The 21,262-nt window shown below is 48.2% G+C and overlaps 7 protein-coding genes across 7 annotated transcripts; 2 read left to right on the plus strand and 5 right to left on the minus strand.

Moving 5' to 3' along the window:
- Positions 1-2: 2 nt before the first annotated feature.
- DFJ58DRAFT_903483 (uncharacterized protein) lies at positions 3-5,877 on the minus strand. The gene is made up of 6 exons (XM_041394864.1): positions 5,512-5,877; positions 5,266-5,455; positions 4,628-5,216; positions 2,187-4,579; positions 702-2,136; positions 3-651 (listed from the first exon to the last, which is right to left on the minus strand). The coding sequence occupies exons 1-6, from the start codon at positions 5,740-5,742 to the stop codon at positions 264-266; spliced, it is 5,226 nt and encodes a 1,741-aa protein (XP_041250320.1). The 5' UTR covers positions 5,743-5,877; the 3' UTR covers positions 3-263.
- Positions 5,878-5,954: 77 nt separating this feature from the next.
- DFJ58DRAFT_758296 (uncharacterized protein) lies at positions 5,955-6,948 on the plus strand. The gene is made up of 2 exons (XM_041388282.1): positions 5,955-6,435; positions 6,503-6,948. Exons 1-2 carry the CDS (start codon positions 6,002-6,004, stop codon positions 6,678-6,680), a joined length of 612 nt encoding a protein of 203 aa, XP_041250321.1. The 5' UTR covers positions 5,955-6,001; the 3' UTR covers positions 6,681-6,948.
- A 166-nt stretch (positions 6,949-7,114) lies between these two features.
- Positions 7,115-8,039, minus strand: DFJ58DRAFT_650454 (uncharacterized protein; the record flags this gene model as incomplete). Its single annotated transcript, XM_041381582.1, has 3 exons — positions 7,115-7,190; positions 7,241-7,572; positions 7,626-8,039. 3 exons carry the CDS (start codon positions 8,037-8,039, stop codon positions 7,115-7,117), a joined length of 822 nt encoding a protein of 273 aa, XP_041250322.1.
- Positions 8,040-8,675: 636 nt separating this feature from the next.
- DFJ58DRAFT_758298 (uncharacterized protein) lies at positions 8,676-9,514 on the minus strand (the record flags this gene model as incomplete). The annotated part of the gene is made up of 1 exon (XM_041388283.1): positions 8,676-9,514. A coding segment is annotated over one exon (805 nt), but the record flags the coding sequence as incomplete, so codon positions are not given.
- Positions 9,515-9,992: 478 nt separating this feature from the next.
- DFJ58DRAFT_758301 (mitochondrial NAD-homo-isocitrate dehydrogenase LysB) lies at positions 9,993-11,698 on the minus strand. Its single transcript, XM_041388284.1, has 10 exons — positions 11,514-11,698; positions 11,297-11,463; positions 11,145-11,238; positions 11,015-11,083; positions 10,834-10,965; positions 10,633-10,784; positions 10,562-10,579; positions 10,467-10,514; positions 10,335-10,415; positions 9,993-10,283 (listed from the first exon to the last, which is right to left on the minus strand). The coding sequence occupies exons 1-10, from the start codon at positions 11,613-11,615 to the stop codon at positions 10,058-10,060; spliced, it is 1,089 nt and encodes a 362-aa protein (XP_041250324.1). The 5' UTR covers positions 11,616-11,698; the 3' UTR covers positions 9,993-10,057.
- Positions 11,699-12,329: 631 nt separating this feature from the next.
- Positions 12,330-14,250, plus strand: DFJ58DRAFT_695457 (WD40-repeat-containing domain protein). The gene is made up of 5 exons (XM_041383454.1): positions 12,330-12,733; positions 12,783-12,902; positions 12,952-13,047; positions 13,096-13,534; positions 13,582-14,250. The coding sequence occupies exons 1-5, from the start codon at positions 12,409-12,411 to the stop codon at positions 14,180-14,182; spliced, it is 1,581 nt and encodes a 526-aa protein (XP_041250325.1). The 5' UTR covers positions 12,330-12,408; the 3' UTR covers positions 14,183-14,250.
- Positions 14,251-14,799: 549 nt separating this feature from the next.
- Positions 14,800-17,003, minus strand: DFJ58DRAFT_758309 (uncharacterized protein). Its single transcript, XM_041388285.1, has 20 exons — positions 16,820-17,003; positions 16,744-16,762; positions 16,596-16,674; positions 16,522-16,535; positions 16,364-16,465; positions 16,301-16,310; positions 16,225-16,242; positions 16,148-16,173; positions 16,064-16,089; positions 15,954-16,013; positions 15,886-15,897; positions 15,809-15,824; positions 15,719-15,758; positions 15,556-15,653; positions 15,445-15,504; positions 15,355-15,382; positions 15,242-15,299; positions 15,166-15,190; positions 14,980-15,104; positions 14,800-14,923 (listed from the first exon to the last, which is right to left on the minus strand). The coding sequence occupies exons 1-19, from the start codon at positions 16,875-16,877 to the stop codon at positions 15,014-15,016; spliced, it is 840 nt and encodes a 279-aa protein (XP_041250326.1). The 5' UTR covers positions 16,878-17,003; the 3' UTR covers positions 14,800-14,923; positions 14,980-15,013.
- Positions 17,004-21,262: the final 4,259 nt, after the last annotated feature.

Below are 21,262 nucleotides of genomic sequence, written 5' to 3' on the forward strand. Positions count from 1 at the left end.
GGTGGTGCTGCTTTTGATTTAAATTGTTCATAAAAGGAAACTACTGTAGTTCATAGCATCCGAGTCCGGTAGCAATCATGCTGTACGTACGTGACCCCGAGCAGCGATGTCAACAAAGAATAAAACAAATACATAGCAAGAAAAGTGGAGCGACTGGTATTGTGTTTGATCCACATGAGATATTGTCTAATTAAGAGGAGACGAGGGAGGTATCGGGAGTAGAATCAGTCCGGTAATATGCGAGTAGAAGAAATTGTAGGTTATCATGGCCTCCACAGATTATGCCGAGCTGGGGTATTAGGAATGCTTGTTCGAGATCGATGTGGTTTCGATGGCGTTACTGGGCGCATTGCATCAGGATTCGCTCGCCTCAGAAACTGAAGCGGAGCTAAGGGAGAACCCGATGATGGCGTGGACTTCACTGAATGTGGACTATGTGCTCCTGGAGTCGAAATGGTGAAGGAAGGAAGGAAAGGACCTCTAGGTTCGGGGGTGAGAGGGGGAGGAGTAGTTACAATTTCAGGCGCTTCGAGTAAGGTCGCGGAGCTAATCCACTTTTCTTCTCGAGATCCAAAGCGGGGAGAGCCGAATTTGGGAGGAGACTCTGGAGGTATAATGCGAAAAATATCTGCGAAGTGATCTTTGATAAACCTATACATCATGTTAGTGAATCATCAGGTCAAGTCTCTCAGCGTGCTTACTTTGATAATTCTTGCCAACCACCACCAACACGCACCATAACGGTCTGCGAGCGCAATATGCGACAAAAGCACAGCTTTGGCTCTTGATCACCAATCCAGTACTTCCCGCTTTGATCCTTCCAAGTGTCGGCAACTACCTCGATATTGATGTTAACTGGTAATTTGTTGACGACGTCTCCAACCGCGATGTCCAACTTGTTCTTGGGATTAGCAACGTAGGTTTTCCGCGTTTGTGACTGTGTTTTCTTCGGGGGTGTCTGGACTTTGTTTGAAGCAGGGAATGACTGCCGCGGTGCGCGGGCCCACGTGGACATGGATGAAGACGACCTTGAGTGACTTACGGTGGATCGCGCAACGACAGAAACTTCCGAAGGTGTGGGTGAGGCCCTCGAACGTGTCTGCGCCCGGGGACGGATAGGGACGGGAGGTTGCTTCGCCGGTGTGCTGGGAGGTGCATTACTAGATAAACTAGTAGTACGCTGGCGAGATGCAAAAGTTGAACCGTGCAGAGAAGATGATGATAAAGGGGTTCCCATCGGCCCTGATACTGATCTTGAGATGCTTGCAGTAGATAGCATCGAAAGTTTACTGGGCGGCCGAGGTCGGGTTTGGAAATCGCCAGACGCCACTCGGCGGGGGCTTGGATGGGCTGGAGCTAGGAGACGCCCATTGGCAGATCCTCTTACTGAGAGGTTGGAATAACCAGTGGCCTTTCTGGTGTGACCAGTCGCTCCAGAGCTGATACCAGATGCACTGCTATTCCTACCAGAGCTGAGGACACTAGCAGGACGAGATTTCTTGCCGCAGATCCTATCGTTGGCCATTTCTTCCAACTCGACCCATGTCTGCTGAACGCGTCGATGTTCAGAACTAGCGCGAGCATCATCCTTGACTGATTCTATGTATGCCGCCACTTGAGCAACAGTGCGCTTCGTGAAACCAAGGCGAGCTCCGAGTTGTTCTTCTGGGGGCAAACGAGAGGTCGAGATATGCGTGCTAGAAAGTGGTCCAGCAGGAGGAGAAGGGTAGCTGTCAATGTGCTCAAGCAGATCACTGAGAGCCATATCACAACGATGAGCGACGTCAGATAGGTCAGCCAATTGTCGAATTCGTTGCATCAACTCGGTAGATGCTTCGACTTCCGAATTTGCCGATCTCAACTCCATATCTGCAGCGGGGGATGACATCGAAGAAGGTAGTGCAGCAAGTTCGGACAATTCAGAGACTATGGTCGCAAAGCGAGCATTCATCTTCCCGTATTGCTCCAGAGTTGGTAGATGATTAGAAGAATTCGAGTTAGCTGCAGGACGTGCGACCTCGTTGATGCCAATAGAACGAAGACGTTTCCTCAGCGAGACGACCTTATCCAGCAGGTCACTTCTCTGGTGGGTTTTCGTCGGTGACGGAGAAGGAGCAATGCGCAACCCAAATACATCTACGAATGGTTAGAACTTATCAGCAAACATCAAAGACTGACCCGCTCACCTTCAAATGGATGCGATTCATCTCCTCCCTGTAGGTTTCGCCCGTCCTTGGCACGTTCGGTTTCCTGTAGCTGAATGCCCGCCTTTATTTGAGCCTCAGCTTCAAGACGTTCGCGTTCTCGCGCCTGACGCTCCATCTCGGCCTGCTGTCGCTCGGCCTCCAAACGCTCTTCCCGCGCCTGTTGTTCACGCAGCTCATTCTCAATCCTTAGCATCTCTGCCTTTTTGCGCTCTTCCTCTTCTCTTGCTCTTGCCTCCGCCTCTCTGCTCTCTTCCTTTTTTCTTGCTCTCGCCTCTGCCTCTCTGCATTCTTGTTCTTCTTTGGCCTTCGCCTCCGCCTCCGCCTCTCTGCGTTCTTGCTCTTCTTTGGCTCTCGCCTCTGCCTCCCTGCGTTCGAGTTCAAGTTCAGCCCGACGCCTTCTCTCTTCCGCTTCTTGTTGCTCCTTGAGTTTAGCCACCTCGACACGTTGTGCCTCTGTGGTGAGCGCAACCGACAGCTTGCCCCGAAGCATAGCTGCATTATCGGCCCAGGCATTCAATTTGACTTCAAGGTTATCCACCTCCTTTCTTCGTGACACGACGAGAGTCTCGTAGATACGCTGATCGTGCGAACAAGGTATAGACTCCATTTGCCGCAAAGATTCACGGATCAAAGAGAGGCGGCGCGATAAGCGAGAACGATGTTGCGATGAATGTCTGTCAAGCTTCTCTGATAGGTCTTGCAGCGGAGTAAGTTTCTCGTCTGCTCGAGAGATAGAGTCCAGTAGTGTTCTCAGGGAGCTAAGTTCTTCAGTGACACCACGTAAGTCATCAGTCACCGAGGTCAATTTAGAATCAGCATCTTTGGCCATACATGCCAGCTGAAGATGTCCAGCCTTCTGCTCGAGGCTTTGTACATCCCCTAAGAGACGCATGACTAGCAAATTGGAGTCTCCTCGGACGGCATCATCAAGGTTGAGCAACGTAAATGGAGGTTCAACGGCGGCTGGTACATCAAATGGAATGAGTTTTATGTTCCCTGCCGACGAAAACCTTCTCCGAACGAGGGTAGGTGCATTTCTTTGATCGGAGACATGTCGAGAGAGAAATGGTATCCGCTGAGCTACGGTGTTCGTGAACGCGTCGGCAGTGCTACGGAGCACATCTGACTCGTCCTTTAGTTGATCCTGCGCGTTACCCAAGCTTTCCCCACAAAGTTGGTCATTGAGAACTTCCTCGATGGTGGCATCATAATGGATCTTGAGGTCCTCAACCCGAACCTGGAGCTCGTGAACGCTGTCCTGAAAGGAGGTCATAGCTGCAAATTGTGACCGAATAGCATCCAGGAGGACGACCATCTGTTTCAGGTTGTCCAAGTGACCAAATAATCCTTCAGAGGTACGAGAGAGGAATTCGTCAAGGGGTTTCTCAAGCATTCCAGTTAAGGTAGCCAGGGGATGTATCACGTCATTTGTGAGGGTCTGGTGAATGTCCTCTAAACGGCCCACTATATCACTAGATGACACTGAGGGTGCAGGAAGGGCATCTTGAGGTGGTGTCTCCGGAGTCAGAGGTTCTGTACTCTGACTGCTCTGCTTCCATCTTTCTCTCTCCATCAGGTGGGCAACCTCGCTCCGTGTGTCCTCCAGTTCATTCAGAACACCATCCATGATCGACCAAACTCTCCTGGCTACACGGAGTCTGCCGAGTCTTGTGTTCACGTCAGCGCAAATGGCAGCAGCCTTGTCGCGAACAGTAGCTAAAGCCTCAATCTGAGCGGCAGCATTTTCCTTGAATGTTTGGTCAATACCAGGTCGCTCCATATTGAGAAGTGCCACTCGAAAGGCTCGCAGTAGATGGTCAGCTCGAGCGCATGCTTGCTCCACCTCTTGAGTGATTGATGGTAGGAAAGTAAGGAACGCGGAATGCGCTGTAGGATGTAAACAATCCTCCGACATGAGACTAGGAGGGGTGCCGTCACCATCACAGGCAGTGACTCCATTTTCAAGACGATCAATGGCGGACTTGAAAATTGTCATCAATTCATCAGCAGACCGGGATAAGGACTCGACATCCTTAACGGCTTCATAACCAACTCTGTACTCCTTGGCAAGGGAATCAACTTTGGCAACGAGATCCGAAGTGGAAGCAAGTTCTGACGACAATATTTGACTGATGGTCTCGTTGGCTGATTGTTGATCGGGAAAGAGAATGTGGTATGGTCGCGGAAAGGCGCCACCACTTGCGGTAGGGTTACCCCTCACAGCAAGCCTTTTTACAAGGGTTTCTGCACGAGAAAGGAAGCTAGTACTCTGGCGGTAAGTCGGGTGATAAAGCTTCGAGGTTTCGATTTCTTCCAAAAGGTTTTGGGCGGCATTCTCATCTTTCATTGTCTCGACGTAGATTTCATCAGCTCTGACGAGCAATTAGCGAAACGATCATCTAGGAAGCCAGAAGTCTCACTTCCGCCATTGCGTAACAATATTCATGACAAATTTGCCGACGTGTTCCATCTCGTTGATGCCTTTGTCCTCGAGTTTGTCCTGCTCGTCTAGTAGCTCCTCCGGAACAGCCCTGCGACTGTTGTCTATCAACTTGTCCAGAGCTTTGCCAGCTGCAGCGACTTTTCCATGCCTAAGTGACGACACCCTGCCGGCAAACTGTGCCGAATCCCGCGAAAGGAGTTCTGCAAGCTTGAAACGGGCGCTGCGAGAGAAACCAGCATTGGACGTAACAGACGTGTCTGAAGCCATGGAAGCAACAGAGCCGCGACGATTTGAGGGCTTTTCTTCAGATTTAACCATGAATTCATAGATAGTGGGTGACCATCTAGCACGAGTAGTGAGGAAATTCTCGATGTCTGCGAGTATCTTCTGGCGGTCACTCCAGGCTGCGCGGCGTTGCTCTTCCCACGTCAACCTAATACCCAGAAGATCAAGGTTTTCGGAGCGGTCCCGTAGGAGGTGGAGGAGCTTGTCAAGTTCATATATGGTCGTAAGCGTGAGTTCGATAACGTCAGTGTCTTCCGGCGAAAGATGCCTCTGTGTAGCTGCTGCTGCCGTCGTCAGCACTCATTTACATGAAGGACAAATGGCCCTCACCTTTAGTGAGTGCCCTAAGTTTCTTCAGCTCCCCAGAATCAAAAATTTCTATCTCTTTCTCAATCCTGTCATGTTCTGCGAGCCATTCCTGAAGCTGTTCGCGTGTGGGTAAACCTGGGATGTCTTTTGCAGAGGTTCGTATGGCGTCCAGCCCGACGAAAACCTCGATGGGCGGAAGTGCCTCTAAGAACTATGGGACAAAGAACGATTAACTTTAAGATAGGGATAAGAATGACACATCCACACTTTGATTTTATCTTCTATCCAGGCTTTCCGCTCGCTGAATGCCTGAAGCTCAATGACCTCATGAATATCTAACGCCTGTTCCTCCTCATTTTGCGAGACTTGAGCTTGAGTGAGCTCCAATTCAGAGCCAGCGAATACCTGTTGTTGATCGAGTGGAAGCGTGCCGGACGCCATATCTGGAGAAACATATGAAGCAGCCGCTGGCGTGGCTCTTGGCGCCTCGGGCGACATCCAGTAAGATAAAGACCAAAAAATATATGAAAGTTATCAGCCAGGAAAATGTAGCATTGCCTGCAGGCGTTCGCAACGCTGGATAGCAAAGTCTTATGACTGCGCGTTCGCCTGCAGAAATCAACGAGGCCTAAGCAGTCACCGGTGCATATATTACCTAAGCCGTTCGGTGCAATTGGCTTGAACGGGAGAAGACCTCGGACTTTCAGAGTCTGGGTTGTTGGCTTCTACTTTGTTCTGTTCGGCTCCTTTTCATGATATGGAGGCCAGACCGCCAGAAAACACTGATACTAACACCTCTGCCTCACCCACAAATACCGTGCTGGATGCACGAGCCAACTTTTTCCAAAGACATCCAGCCATTGCCCATTTCACAGTGTTAGCACTGTTTTTGACACCACTTGCTACGGTGCCATATTTGCTGTCCAAGAGACGTATCTCCGCTCTATCCAGAAGGTTGGACGAACTCTCAGCCACAACCACTGCTTTACGGAAGGAATTAAAGGCTTCTGCGGCTGAGAATGCCACACGGAAGGTGGAATTACATCGCACCTCAGCCTCACTTGAGGCTGCAAGGTTGGAACTCATTCAACTGCGCCGCAGCCTCAAACAGCTTCGTACGGAACACGATGCGTCAGAGATAACGACACGGAACGCTCTGAAGCAGCTTCTTGAAGAGAGAAAGCTGACCAGGCAAGCGGAAACTGGAATTGCATCATTCTGTGATACGCCATTCATTGCTGACTTCGTTTTCTTACAGCGAACGCCTGGCACTTCTCCCACAGCTGGGCACTTCACTGGCTGATGTCGCCGCATTCATGTACGAAGTAGAGTTACATCACGGTATTACGCCAAGCGTCATTGATGGTCATGGTGTGGAAAGGCTTCGCCGACTTGCACTCAAATTCCAGATAGCGCAGTCGGAGAGGCCAAGGTAGCCACCTACAATCGTCAACCACGTACCCCTACTTCAGTGGGGATAATCGTGAGATGGTTCCAGAGTTGATTATGATGGACTAGGAAGTTTGGATAACTGTATGATACATCTCACGGTGTACCGATATCTGAGTGCATTGCAGTGCTGTATCATGTATATATATCGCGGGCCACGCCAGTACTTGCAAGGTCGAGTAAACCCGTTACAACGTTATATCCTGATCTTTGATTTTGATTACAACAACGGCAAAGCATTTCCAAAACTCTACCTGGAATATGTGAAAGTGATACATTAGTGACGACAAAAGCAACCCCATCATGCAAGTTGATACAACTGGTACTACACTAGAAAGACACAGCGTGCAAGATGCCCAACGGACCAAGGCCAATACAAGTTCCATGCAAGAAAGGTATACATATGTACAAAAACAAACGCTCACGTAGATAGCCACAACTTCCACCACTTGCGTTTCTTTGGAGGAGGGCTGGGGGGTCCGGATTTGGGAGGTATTCTGTCACATAAGTCAATCGAAGGAAGACCAACCCTGCCAGTGCGACATACTCATCTACGAATACAGGATAGTCTCTGTTTAGAGAATCTATAGCTTGAGTTATCTGCGCCTGATACGCTAGGCGTACACTACTCGGCACCGCAATCTTGCGGCGCCATATAGCCAGGCTATTGCCCGACTTGGATGGGAGAAATACGAAAACAATCACCAGCGCAGCGGGGTCGTAAAAGGCCACTGACTCCTGCAGAGTACGATCCATGGTCTTCTGTAGCTCCGGGTATGTTAACCAATCGAAAGCTGGTTCACTAGGTGACTTCGAAGGCCGATAATCGGCGTTCACTACGAGAGCACCACGCTCTCGTGTTTGCAAAAATTTATGCAGCTTTAATGAGGGATTCAAGACGGCGAACAATCAGTTATAGAGATTTGACTTACCCCAAATGAGCCCAGTCCGTATGATACCGACTGGATCCATGCCAACAAAGAAGCGACGCGCTCATCTTTGTCATGCGGGAACATCCAGTGGAAACGTTCCTTCGCCATGCGCTCACGACCGAAAAAGGCACCTGTCACAGGACTTATTGCAGCTCCCTTAGACTCGATAAAGTCTGCAAAATCTTTCTTGTTGTTGTGGGTTGGGCGATTTTCCATGGATGCCGCCGTTCCATGGTATGCGTAAGTAAGGGTTTTCGATGGTGTGCTGCTATATGTCGACAACCCGAGCTTATTTGGGGGAAATGCGTTAACGGTAAAGTTTTCTACTACTGTAGATGGAGCAACGGAAGGAGCAACGGAAGGAGCGGCGTCAGGAGGCGAGAAATGCACTCGTGGACCCCATGCATCATGCATATCCTCGTCATCGGGATCGTCTTGCCAGCCATCGCCCAAACCCCAGACATCGTTGTTGTGCTGCTCCTGCTCCTGCTGTTGTTGTTGCTCCTTTTGCTGGCGTTTCTTCTCCTTCTTGCTCTCTTTCTTATGCTTCTTTCCTTCGTGTTGCGACTGGTTCGGGTCCTGATGGTGCTGCAGCTGGTTTGGGTCCTGATAGTGTTGCAGTTGGTTCGGGTCATGATGGAGTTGCGGCTGGTTGGAGTTCTGGTGGTGTTGCGGCTGATTCTGGTGGTGGTGGTGTTGCTGCCTGCGCTGGCTCTGCGCATGAGCTAAGGCGTAAGCTTCAGCCTGTTGCTGTTGAACATGGCGATGGTGTTGTTGTTGTTGTTGTTGTTGTTGATGATGATGATGCTGTTGCTGTTGCTGTTGTTGTTGTTGCTGCTGCTGCTGCTGCTGCAACGGCTGAAGCTGAAGCTGCTTGTGCTGACTCTGCGCCTGAGCCAGGGCGTAAGCTTGTTCTTGTTGCTGGTGGAATGCCGCTGACATGTCGGCTTGCTGTTGGGACCACTGTGTATTGGCAGATTGTTGCTGAGACGCTTGTTTATTCGTGCCTTGCGGCTGGAAATAGCCACCAGTACCTGGGGGCAGATTGGTAGCAGCATACGGCTGTTGACTCTGTTGTGACTTATTAAGCAACGGTATCTTTGTAACTGAGATAGGACTGTGATATTCCAAGTAGGGCTGGGAGAGGATAGATAGTGGAATAAAAAGTCACCTTGGGTAATCTTCGTGCCTCTTCGCCCCACGTCTGCCAACTGCTCTGCTGACTCGGTTGACGCTGAGCATACACCTGTGGTGCATGAGCAGACTGCTTTTGAGCGTACGCCTGTGGTGCATGGGTAGACTGCTGTTGTGGCCAGGCCGTCGCTGGCGGACCCCATCCGTCGTCCTCAGCGGGCCATGCTTCTTCCTCGATTTCCGAGGAATCTCCGCCTTGTTCCCAGCCAGCTTCGTGGCCCCAATTACTCCAGGCAGGCTCCTCCATAGCACGCTGAGTGGTTTGACTCCAGTTACCTTTCGAGATCTGCTTTTTCGCTGGTGCTGGTGTTCCTCCAGCATCTTCCCAAGCTCCGCCGCCGCTTTCCCATCCATCATTATGTTGCGATTGCTGGTGCTGTTGGTGTTGCTGATGCGGTTGGTGTTGCTGATGATGTTGGTGTTGCTGATGGTGTTGATGCTGATGCTGCTGCTGCTGCTGCTGGTATTGGTGCTGCTGCTTTTTTTGAGACTTAGCGTTGCCACCGCCCTTCTGCGGTGGTTGTGGTGCCATCTGTGCCTGGGAAGGAGCGCCCGTCTCCCATTGCTCATCACTGGCCCAGTCTCCATTACTATTTTGAGGATCATTGGACGCCCAAGCGTTCAGATCCTCTGGGGCATCACCGTCCTCATGCATTTGCTCCCAAGAATCCTCATTAAGGTCTCCGGCGTCCATACCACCTTCGTGGGAGATAACATTCAGGATCCTGTGGCCATAGATATAGGATAGGCAAAAAAGACTCACCGAGTCCACCAAAATCATCCTCCTCTTCCTCGATCGTGTCAATGGTCATTACCAGGGGAGGAGGCAGTGCGAGTGGCGGGGGAGGTGGGGGGGGAGCAGGAGGAGGTGCAGAAGGTGCAGCAGGAGTCTCCTTCTGCTTGCCCTTCTTGTTACTCTTAGGCATCTTACCCCACACGAACTACGTAGATTGTGAGGCTCGTGTTTGGTGACGCGTGAAGACAAGAAATGAAAGGCTCGAGGATGCCGTTCGGTTGAACCAAGTAAATGAACCAGATCGGGGCAAAATTTCCAAATGGCGTAGATCGATAACATGTGAAGATATAAGTGGGAGATAGACGGAATTACTTGAATTAATATTGTGGCAGACACGCGCTAACCATCTGTCCGGCCCCGAACACGAGGCATCAGGGTGAAAACAAATCGAGTACATTAACCCCTAACCTTAACGTAAGGTTACAATTCAGCTATTACACCGTTATATACGCTTTGTCACCTCGTCCACAACCTCACTCGTCTTACTCTTGCCACCCAAATCAGGTGTCAGAACCTTGCCTTCCCTAAGAACAGAATCCACCGCTCTTTCGATACGATCCGCGCCATCCCCATATCCAATATGACGCAGCATCATCGCAGCTGAGCGGATTGCTGCCAATGGGTTTGCGATATTTTGTCCGGCGATATCTGGTGCAGAGCCGTGAACACTGTGAAAGTCAATCAATGAGCTGAACCCCTAGCAGATGCTTGTTGCTTACGGCTCCCCCATTACGAATGAATCTCCTGCATTAACTGAAGGCACCAGACCAAGCGACCCCACCAACGCTGCTGCTGCATCCCTGCACCAAGCGGGTCAAACAGTGTAAAAGTGGGACTGACAAATGACATACGAAAGGATGTCACCATAGAGATTGGGTGCAACCATCACATCATAAATCCTAAGAAATAATTAAGGGCGACATCTAGCTTTTGAAGACAGACTTACTCGGGCTCACGGAACAATCTTGAAGTACAGGATATGTCATCGCATACCAACAATCAAAACATTTCACGTACCTGTACACAGCGCTATCTACAAGTTGCTCGGCAACTGTTACATCATCATACTTGCCATCCACACCAGGTAATGTTGGTACTGCACGGACCGTCTCGCGGAACAGACCATCAGTAATAGAAAGGACGTTCGATTTGTGGATCACGGTCAAGTGCTGAGCTGATGGGTCAGTGGAGATGTTTGAGCAATGGGTGTTCGAGTACCTTACGAGGGCGCTCCAAGGCCATTTTGAAGGCCAACTCGCCTATTCGGCGGGAAGCCCGTTCGGTGATAAGGCGAGTAGCCCGGGCCTCCTTGCCGTGTTCTCCGACGGTCTGTGTTTCCTGCTTGACGTACTGTTGTGCCTGTAAGTCAAAGAGAGATGTCGCACGAAAAAGGTATTACCAGGCACTCGGTGTTTTCACGAATGACAACGAGGTCAACGCCTGGCTTCCCTTCAGGATTAACGGAAACCTAGTGGGGAAAATATATAAACGGACAGGCCGAGTAGCGTTGAGCAGGAAACTGAACACACTGATTTCACCGGCCGAATATTGGCGTATAGATCCATCTTTTTGCGAAGTGCGACAATTGGTGACGAATACCCGACCACTTTTCGAGATGGAGAGCTGGTACCAATCATGTATTAGGCTTGATTTATTGCCCGCAAGATAAAGATGTGCACACCTGACAGCCCCAAAAAGTGCACAATCACATTCACTTTTCAATATTTGAACAGTCTCGTCAGGGAGTGCAGTTCCTGTTTTCGTGAAGTACTCGAAACCAGCGAGTAAGTCAATAAACTCTGTCTTCGGTATAGATGATCCAAGAGCCAGAATGGCAGCCTTCGCACCCTGACCGACGTGTCTATCAATCTGTACGAGTGGAAAATACCAATACTAACAGGTAAAACTTCCCTGCCAATTCCGTCAGCTGGGAGCATACCGATTTTCAACGAATGCCGGGCAGCAGTCGCCATCGAACGAATAGGCGCTCTGAATACCATAGTATTAGTTTGTCAGGTTAGGTGTTAAAGACCACCGGTAGAAACTGGAAAGATAATTCGCAATGGTTCGACCTTATCGGAAAAGGGTAATAAACATTTGTAATGCCGTCGGCTTACAAGTTTGGTTATATGAATTGTACTTACTAGGGGTTCGCCGTGCGAACTTATAACCTTGCTCCGCCTGTCAGGTTAACTATACAGATGGCAACGAGTTCCAAGCACTTAGAGGGTATATTACAGTGGTGGCACGATTCTGTTGACTGGTTTTCAAGTTATGCGTTGTGTCTGTATTATATTCTGTAGTTTATGTCTAGGCAGAAATTAGAATTGTATGCGACTGTTTGTGATCGCGTGACTGCACAGCATGATGTTTGTGTCTTTTGACAACACCTACATGACCTTAGTCTGTCTAATGAGCAAGCGTCGATTAGACATCATTAGATAGACTGGTCATACGTCACGCGTCACGAGTCTAACATGATGACTGAGGTTATCAATGATAGCAGCATGGCAAGGGGTCAAACGGTCGACCGTTTTTCAAACTCCGTTCGCCTGACCGTTGTTACTCCCGAATAGGAACCTTTGGTGACTTGTTTTGCCAAAGAAAGAAGGTGACCCTCCGGGAAAGCACCTCTTTCTGGAAAGTTGACCGTTTCGACTCGGCGGACACCTTCAATTGCCATTAGTTAGTCGCGTAGCACGTGATGCAGCGCGACACGAACGCGGTCATTATTCTGTCTGCCACCAGTGACCACCGTGTACTCAACTTACCTCGTCGAAAAAAATCTTGGACATGCTTGATGGTCCCGAGGCTCCTCGCTTTGAAATTTTGTCCGATGCTACCAATATTAGGGAGAACCTGCACTTCCACGCATCTCAGCTTCCAACACCAGCTACACAACTAGGCGATGGAAAACCAAAGCGCCGTATATCACAGTTTGACGAAACACCTACGAAAAAGCCAAGACTATTGGTCGCAGAGTCTAGCAATGACGCAATCCATTTTGATGCTGAAATGGACGATGTCGCCGTCAAAAGACGAGGTTGTCGTCGTACAGTGTTTCGAACGTTGGGCCTGGCTTCCAATAGCTATCCTGCTGAACCTCATCGGATGCTCTGTAAGTCAAATAGCTATTTTCTATATATCTATCTGAGTAACCTCTGCAGTGCCATCTCGCAATATTCTTCAGTCGTTCGTGTCCTCACATACATCGGATGTTTTCAAATGTCATTCAAGAACAGTCGACTCTTTCGTTACACCCCCTTACGCTTGTGCATATTCCAATGGCATGGCATTCCTTTTTGAAACTAGTATTTCCGCTAAATTTTCATGCAGAGGCAAAACGCGGCGGCTCACCCCTTCTTGCCGTCGCTACGGAGCAAGGGTCCATCCACATTCTCGATACGACCAAACGGAAAGAATGGGATTGTGGTAGGTGACATGTCAATTCAGTGGTGACCAATACTGACCTGAATCAAGAACCTGCACGGGTGACACTCGAGCCCCATGACAATGGTATCTTTGACGTCAAATGGAATGCAGACGACACTCTTCTCGCTACGGCATCCGGAGACAAAAGCACCAGGATATCCTCTGTAGAGACACAACAATTGCTTTCTATTTTGGACGGCCATACCAGCACTGTAAAATGCGTTGCGTGGGATCCGGCACATCGAGACCTCTTGACTACGGGTGGCAGGGACGGAATGCTTTGCTTGTACGACCTGCGTGTCAACAACTTATCCGATGGAGATGAAATCGCCGCAAGAAGTGCTGTAATCACGATCACCGCTGCTCACGGACAGGATAAAGTTTCCGGAGGCAGGCACAAGATTCGACCTTTGCCTAGGGGTATCACAAACATTCTTTACCCTAATGACCGACCGCATGGACTAGTCAGTAGCGGATCTTTTGATGGGTAGGGTTCTACTTTTTTTTCAAGTGCGTGGTTAATCGACCCTGCAGCCTCTTACACTACTGGGACCTTCGCCTTCCTTCGGACAAGTCATCAAAGCGTAGCCCCAAAAAACCGTCATACAAGCCGCTGTTTTCCTCTACCATGGATCCGACTACATTTAATGGTGCTCGTTGTCGAGGTATCACAAGCATGTCTCAAGGATCAGGTCCCAGCGCAGGCCTCCTCTTCGCTCTCGGCGCCGACTCTCGCTTGTACATCTATTCTTACCCCACCCTGACCCCACTTCGCAGTGAAGCCCACCCGAACCTGCAAACGAACTCGTTCTATGTCCGACTAGCTACCTCTCCATGTGGACGCTGGCTCGCAAGTGGCAGTACAAACCGAGCTGGAAGCTTGTTCCTTTTTGATATCAGCAATGCTGGCAGAGTAGCGCTATCTTACGGCAAGGAGGCTGATGAACCGATTTCCCCAACAGTCCGTTTCCGTGGACAATCTGGTGAAATCGGAGCAGTCGACTGGGCAAGGGACATGGTCGCGAGCTGTGCTGATGACGGGACAGTACGAATTTGGCGGCCTGATTTGGAGGTGTATCAGAACTGTATCTCGAACTCGGAGGAACAAAAGTGGGACTGGTTCTGGTCCACCTAAATACGTCGACCTACATATCTTGATGTAAGTGTAGCATATCTCGTTTGTTGCCGTTGAAGAAATCTCTTCACGATTGAACCTGTGATGCGGACGGTACTTGGTGGCTTGCTGGGTGGTGACCTTTTCGTTTGCGATTACATGCGTCTAACGGTCCATGCAACATCGCAAAGAGACAAACAGGAGGCCAAAGAAATTATCGGAGTGCTTGCTAACCAGTGGCCGTTATTGCTGAATCTTACTCTTGTACTTCACATCAAGCAAAAATATTATAATCTGGTGAGCCTCACCGATCAGACGTCGGTAAATTTTGTACCCTTCTACGAACGTGGCCATACACCACTTTACACCTCGTGAAAAACTAGGCGTCCTCGATATCAGGTATATGACATGTTTTTAACTCGGGCTCATCCTCGGGTTTTTTATAATCACACTAGTTTAAAACTAGTTTATAACGATTCAGTGATACTTTGAGTCGCTCAGAGAGATGCAGTCTAGGAGGTGAGCGACACGTCTACAGGTACTTGAATCGTGAATCATTGTGGGCAACTCGGTGCCGAAGAAACTCGTTAGTTATTCAGTATAAAATTGTAGCGTGGTTGTGTTCAACGGGGGGTCTCAAAATATTCTACTTGTTCGATTTTTCGGGCACTCGAATATCTGGATCTGACATGACTGGTCGCGAAGCATCAGGTACATAATATACACAATATTTAAGGGTATCGCATATCGACCTCCAGTTCTCTACATGTTAAAAATATGTTAATAACACGTTAAACACTCCAGATATTTTAAACTACCTGGTTTTTCACGGGGCCCTAGACTGAATGCAATTCACGGCTCGGAAACGACAATCATGGGTATGGTCGGAACAACGGGCACGTGTTCTTTTAGCTGATTCCGCATTGATTTTCGGGCATTTAAGCTGCGAGACGCGATACAGTCAGCAAAGTAGTGGAACAGAGGAGACCTGCAATGTGACTTACACTGTGAACATCGAGTTGACGTTTGCTGGGCGATTGGCTTAAGCAATCATATCTGACCAATGTACAAGTAACGCACATTTACACAGAATGACAGAAGGAAAACCAATCCAGTAACGCGCACCCTCTATACAGTACTGGAAATTTACAATCAGGACAGTGGTTACTGGTGGTGAATTTTGAGTAACACACCAGCAGGAGCCACACGATAGCCACTAAGCTGATGTGAAAAGAAAAATGATAAAACATGAGCCTAACTGTTCACAGTGAAAAGAAACCTACGATGTAAATACTCCCATCTGCAATGAAACGACGATGAGGTGTTGCATATGATTGCTTGGACTGGATGTGATTTAGGTAGGGTGCCGGGTACTTGAAAAAATTGAAACATACCGTTTGACTCCAGCGCGCCCCGGCCGAAGATAGAATAAGAATGATCCGGATATCATAACATCGCAGATCACGCTCGCCGCAGCATATGGGACTTCAAGCTGTCACAGTGGCACTTGTATAAGCGGCGACAAATTCATCCTTTGCCAACTAGCTCAGGACGTACGGGGGAAGTGAAAAAAGCGGCTGCGCTTCTCGATTGGGCACTGAGACCATGAGAATTTCCAAGTTTATATAGCAAGAACAGCCAACGCACGTTGTCACAATTGTTGCTTTGAACGATAGAATTGTGAGCGCATGGCCATAAAACACACCAAGACAAGGCGAACGCACCGATTCCGATCCCTGTAAATATCTCTCATTTACTTCACAGTAATGACAATATTAAAGTGCATCCTCACCGTATTGCCCCAGGGCAATTACTAGGACAGAGCCCGTGAGTTTCCAGTTCTTGTCGCTGACTGGAAAATCGATTAAAAGCCTTGTATGACAAGCTCCAAGCGCAACGCACTGATCCAGACTCGATAAGCATAAAAACTTGAGAAAAAGCCTCCTAAGACATCAGGCCACCACTCTCACTAGCCTGATTACATACCACTGGACGATAACAGAAATCATGGACTACAAACAAGGATGAGAACGATTATCCAAACAGGTGCAAATTCTCATTACATTGAGGAAGATACCAGTCTGTGATGAGACCGTCAGTCACAGAGCACGAGCATGCATGTATCATTCTGGCACATACAAGCATTTCCCTACTGCGAATTAACATCCAGGTAGTCACGCCAAATAATACAATGTGGCTCACCATGGAAGAATCACACACTGAGGACTAGTGTTGTGGCGGCAATTTATCACCAACTGCCAAAGGAGAGCGCTTATACACCATGTGTGGAACATGTCTAAAACACTTTGGTTGACAATTGTCAATACAATTACGAGCCAGTAATCTTGAAAGAAACGCACAACACAAAAATCACCTATAATGCAATCCACTGAGCCACAGCCCGAACTGCAACGTTGTTGCAAACTGCACGTACCACCATTTTGATACACCTGTGGTCATTCACAAAAGCCTTCAAATAGAAGGTCAGTTGACCAACAGTTAAGCCGGACATCCTATCAGCATGTCCCGTACGTTCAGTAGTAATACCTTAAGTCGCAATGCAATGAATATACAAAACTTACCACAGAGTAAAGATGTATCCTGATATGAACCCTCAGTTGCAAATGGGATTTGTAGAGAGGTAGTAAGAGTACGGACCGATTACTCCAGGTCCCAATTCGTTCCGGTACGCGTCGTAATCTGATGCTGAGTTCATGGATGACTATGCAGGTTACAGTACAAGTACTGGTCTGAAGCAGAAGTTTAAATGCGTTCCATGGCTATTCAAATATTCATGGATGCCGAGATAGCTGTTGATGCCGCATGATGACTCGTAATATGCATGACTGTCATACTTAGTTATATCAAATACCGGAACTGTAACTTATGTAAAACCTCATTGAACCTTGGCTCAAGATCATCTGGGTTAGTCATGTGCGGTCAAATTAATGTACTTACACCTGTCTTCATCCCCAATTATCATTCCCCGACGGTGAGCATAGTATCGGCTCGGCCTCGAAGTTTCTTGGCCAGCCGACACGCTCACCCACACTGTTACTAAACCTGTACCCCAATGAAAATGAAGGGTACTACTAGTAGTACTTCAAGTACTAGGGTTGTTCAATTCATTCAGTTTGGGTTTATATACCTGTATATTCTGTCTATCATAGGGCTTCGCCCCAACGGACAATAAACACTGATTCAAAATAAAATAAAATTCAGTTTGGAATCAGAGCGCTGCCAAGCGTGCCAAACCTGTCCTAAACAGGACTCGTACCTAAACCTTACAGCGCGCAGCGCCAACACTTGGTGTAGTACAAGCAGTCTTAAAGCATATTCCAAAACTCACTAAACCTTGTCATTCACGTTCCTGAACTTTTTCTTGACCCTTTCCATAAGTATTTTGTGAATATAATCTAATCAATTCTCACTCACAAATGGAATCAATTGAATATACATTGCTACTTGTGTAACAAGGTTTCAATAAGGGTTAGGATACTGCTTATAGATACAGTGCTTTGCATAATTGCTCCGTTCATATGTTGGTAAAAATGTGCCAACGTAAGCAATAGTCCGTGACTCCGTGTGAAGAAAAATAATTTATAAACCACGTGATTAACTATGGTTATCGATACGCACAGTAGTACAGTACTACTGAACATGCAACGAAGACTCATCAGTACTCATCAGCAACCACATCTCATCGATCTCATCCCCAAACGCCCTAAATTCTACCATCTGGCAACATTCCAACAGTGGGCTGGAACTCGTCAACAAAAGTAGCGAACTCCCAGTCAAACTCATCATAGTAGGTCGTGTATCCGTCTGTCGCCTGGAATGTGGACCTGCAGGAAACCATATCGCCAATGGCATGAGCCCTTTAGAAAATGCCAAATATCAGTTCCATATTGCTCGACCCGCCCACCCTGACCTTGCAACAGACTACCAAGCAGGAATCACAAACCTTGAGACGTTGCAAGGCCAAGTCGCCACCACAGATCGACGCATGAGATCGTCGATGACGTTACAAGGAAAATGGCAAACTGGTCCATTCCGGACGAATTTGCGCTGCACTTCGATAGCATCAAATATAATTTCCAAGTAACACCCCTCCCAGTCTTCTATGAAGGCAACCTTATTCAACCTATCCACACAAATACCGCTCTCAACGGTTCCATCGCGGAGATTGAGTTCACCGTGCGTCATTGGTCCAGGAAAATCCAAGACCACGATACTTTCCAAGCGACCGCAGAAAACGTAACCATCCTGAGGCCTGAGGCTCGGTGCGATCCACCACAATACTAACTACAAACGCCCACACGTCAACGACAACGAAGACCAACCGGAAAATAATAAAAATCACCGAGAGACTGACGTGACTCGCGAGTGGTTCGAAAGCCTAAAAAGAGGTAGGTCTTCTACTACTCTCATAATTGTACTTGTATCTCGAAGCGTTTCGAAGCGAGTCGTATTTCCTATCTTTCCAGCACGTTTTCTTGCGTTGTAGTAGTATTCGACAGTCATGTATTCCAGAATAAAATCGGAGACGAGAAAAATCGGCTGAGTCAACCGGAGCAAGGTGGATAGTCTGCAACACCGACCCCTAGTGATTTAGACAAACTGAGTAATTTCGTGCCGTATTTGCTTTTGCTTAGCAGGACCAAAGTGTGACACTGTCACGCTGCTCCATCCTTGAGTTTGGACGATGCCTAGCAACGTCTACGCAGCTGCGTGAAGGTGTTATCGTCCGATACCATGAATGCACATACCTATCGATGAATTGTAACACTTTCAGGCCTTTCACGTGCAAATGTGTACAACATCCTTCAACTATACATGATAATGAATCTCTACATAATCCACTCGCTCTACCCAATGGCCGCCATCATATATTGGAAGCAGGATATCTCATGTCCATTCAAAGGCTTCTCAATGGAAATCCAATCATGTTTCTCGATGAAATTCAAGATCACTTTGCTGAAACACGCAACGTTGAAGTCTTTATTGCTATGGCACTTTCTCGGCCCTCCGAAATCTTGCGAACATGGGTCAAAATTGATGTGCTACTCATAGAGATAGCTTCCGTGGACAGTACACGGCCATCATGCATCAGCGCCCGCATCGTCCTTCGTTCGGTGACGACGACTTTCGAGAAGTCAGAATGCAGCGGTTGTTGGTGTGACACATGCAACATATTTGTACCAAAAACATGACCCAACATATATACAGCAGTGTATAGTTTGGTTTGTCTACGCAGAGGACTGTAATTTACTACACCATTAAAGTGTTGGCGCTATGCGCCGTTTTAGGTACGAGTCCCGTTTGGGATAGGTTTGGCGACGCTTAGCAGTGCTCGAATCCCAGATGAACTCAAACTGAATAGCCCTACTAGTTCAGGGATACAAAGTCACGAAGTTACGAACAGCCCTCCGCGGGGCTTGCTCTGGGCATCCCTGAACGTTTGGACTCACTCCTACAGTGCGTTACATAAAACATTCAATATTCAGTCTCCTTGATTTGGACGCAATATGTTTGTATGTATTCGGTAGGTGTAAACTTATTCGATCATACCTTGGACCACTGAAAAAGCCTCTGAGATCTAAGATCTGAGCGCCACTGTCATACTGCGTAAAGTTCTATCAATCGGACATTTCGTCGGGCAGCCGCCGCAATACTGTATGTACCCTGTTTGAGCTGATAGTCTACATTCTTAGGTCTTGTGGTATCCCAATTGGAGTGTAGCTCCGGCTTCGCTGGCAGGGTCAACAACTCACTCCATGAACTCCCTGAGGCCCCTCCCTACAGGTTTTTTTCGCTGCACACGTGAACCATGCCGGCCGCCAGCCTGTCATTTGACAGACATGAACTTTGTCTCTACAAGGTATGGTACAATTTATGTTCGACAAGCTGACAAGGCCAATCTTGTCAGTTTACCCGACTGGTATAGGCCTGAAGCTCGAACATATCTTATTGTATCGCCGCTTGTATGGTGAGTGCAATCCTTGCGAAACAGTCACCCATCTCGGTGGAGTTTCAAAATTTTGTAGACGTTTTACTGACTGCACCCAGAGAGTTGAGCTGTTTCAGCAACTGTCCTCCGTTGCCAAAAACGCCAGACAACAATCCTCTCTTGCAGCTGCTCTGTGAGCTCATAGAAAGTGACAGGTCAGACGGCAAACATATATTTGAGAATATCCAGAGGTTTTTGGTGGGCACACATGTATTCAAACACGTTGCATCCAAATAAAGGACTGAAAGTTTTTATGCAACGCACTGCATGCTTTCTTTGTGTACTACAAATAGGTGTGACATGATGATCGATGATGATGGGTGCAATCATTCTGCATTGCGTAAAAGATGACAGGGCGTGTCTGCATATTTGAGGTCCAATGCGTGAGTATAGATCGCGCACGTTTCCCTCCACTATACTTCCGGATTCAATTTATATTGCTATTCCACAAGGAACGTCAGAACTGTCGGAAAATTAAGACCATCCATAACATCATCAGTGCATGCAGGGTAAACTTCATCATGCCGCTTGGCATTTTGCTCCTTCCTCAATAGACATTGTGCCTCACCAGGTTGGGTGCGCGTGACGGGTTGAGCGTTGGTTCATTAAACACAATAATTGATCTCAGATAAATCTGGGAGGCCAAGATGTCTCAGAGGAGTTGCGTCTGGTAACCCTTCAGATGTTTAAAAACAACATGGTTAGACACACCCTTAACAGTACAGACATGCACACGCAGTAAACGCGGACAGAATGGCCCGCGCAACGTCGGCGTACTGCTCGAGAGTGAAGGTAGCAAAGTTCTCTACGATATGCCGAAGACTGGAGGCCGACACCGGCAATAAATCTCCGGATGGACTGTTGGACAACAGGCAAACAGAACCATGGTGCCCAAAATACTTGCTGTAGAACGCACGATGGCATAATTAAGCTTTCGTCATTAACAAGCTCTTGATCTGAGATCACCGGTGCAACGAGGCGGGCAAAGTGCCATCGACAACGGAATGGGATGATGAAGAGCTAGCTACTAGCCATAGCGCAGCGCAGTTTAGTGCACAGAAAGGGGACCAGACGAATATAATAAAAGTCAG

The sequence above is a fragment of the Suillus subalutaceus genome, assembly GCF_016647625.1.
Source record: "Suillus subalutaceus strain FC151 chromosome Unknown DFJ58scaffold_4, whole genome shotgun sequence".
Lineage (NCBI taxonomy): Eukaryota > Fungi > Basidiomycota > Agaricomycetes > Boletales > Suillaceae > Suillus > Suillus subalutaceus.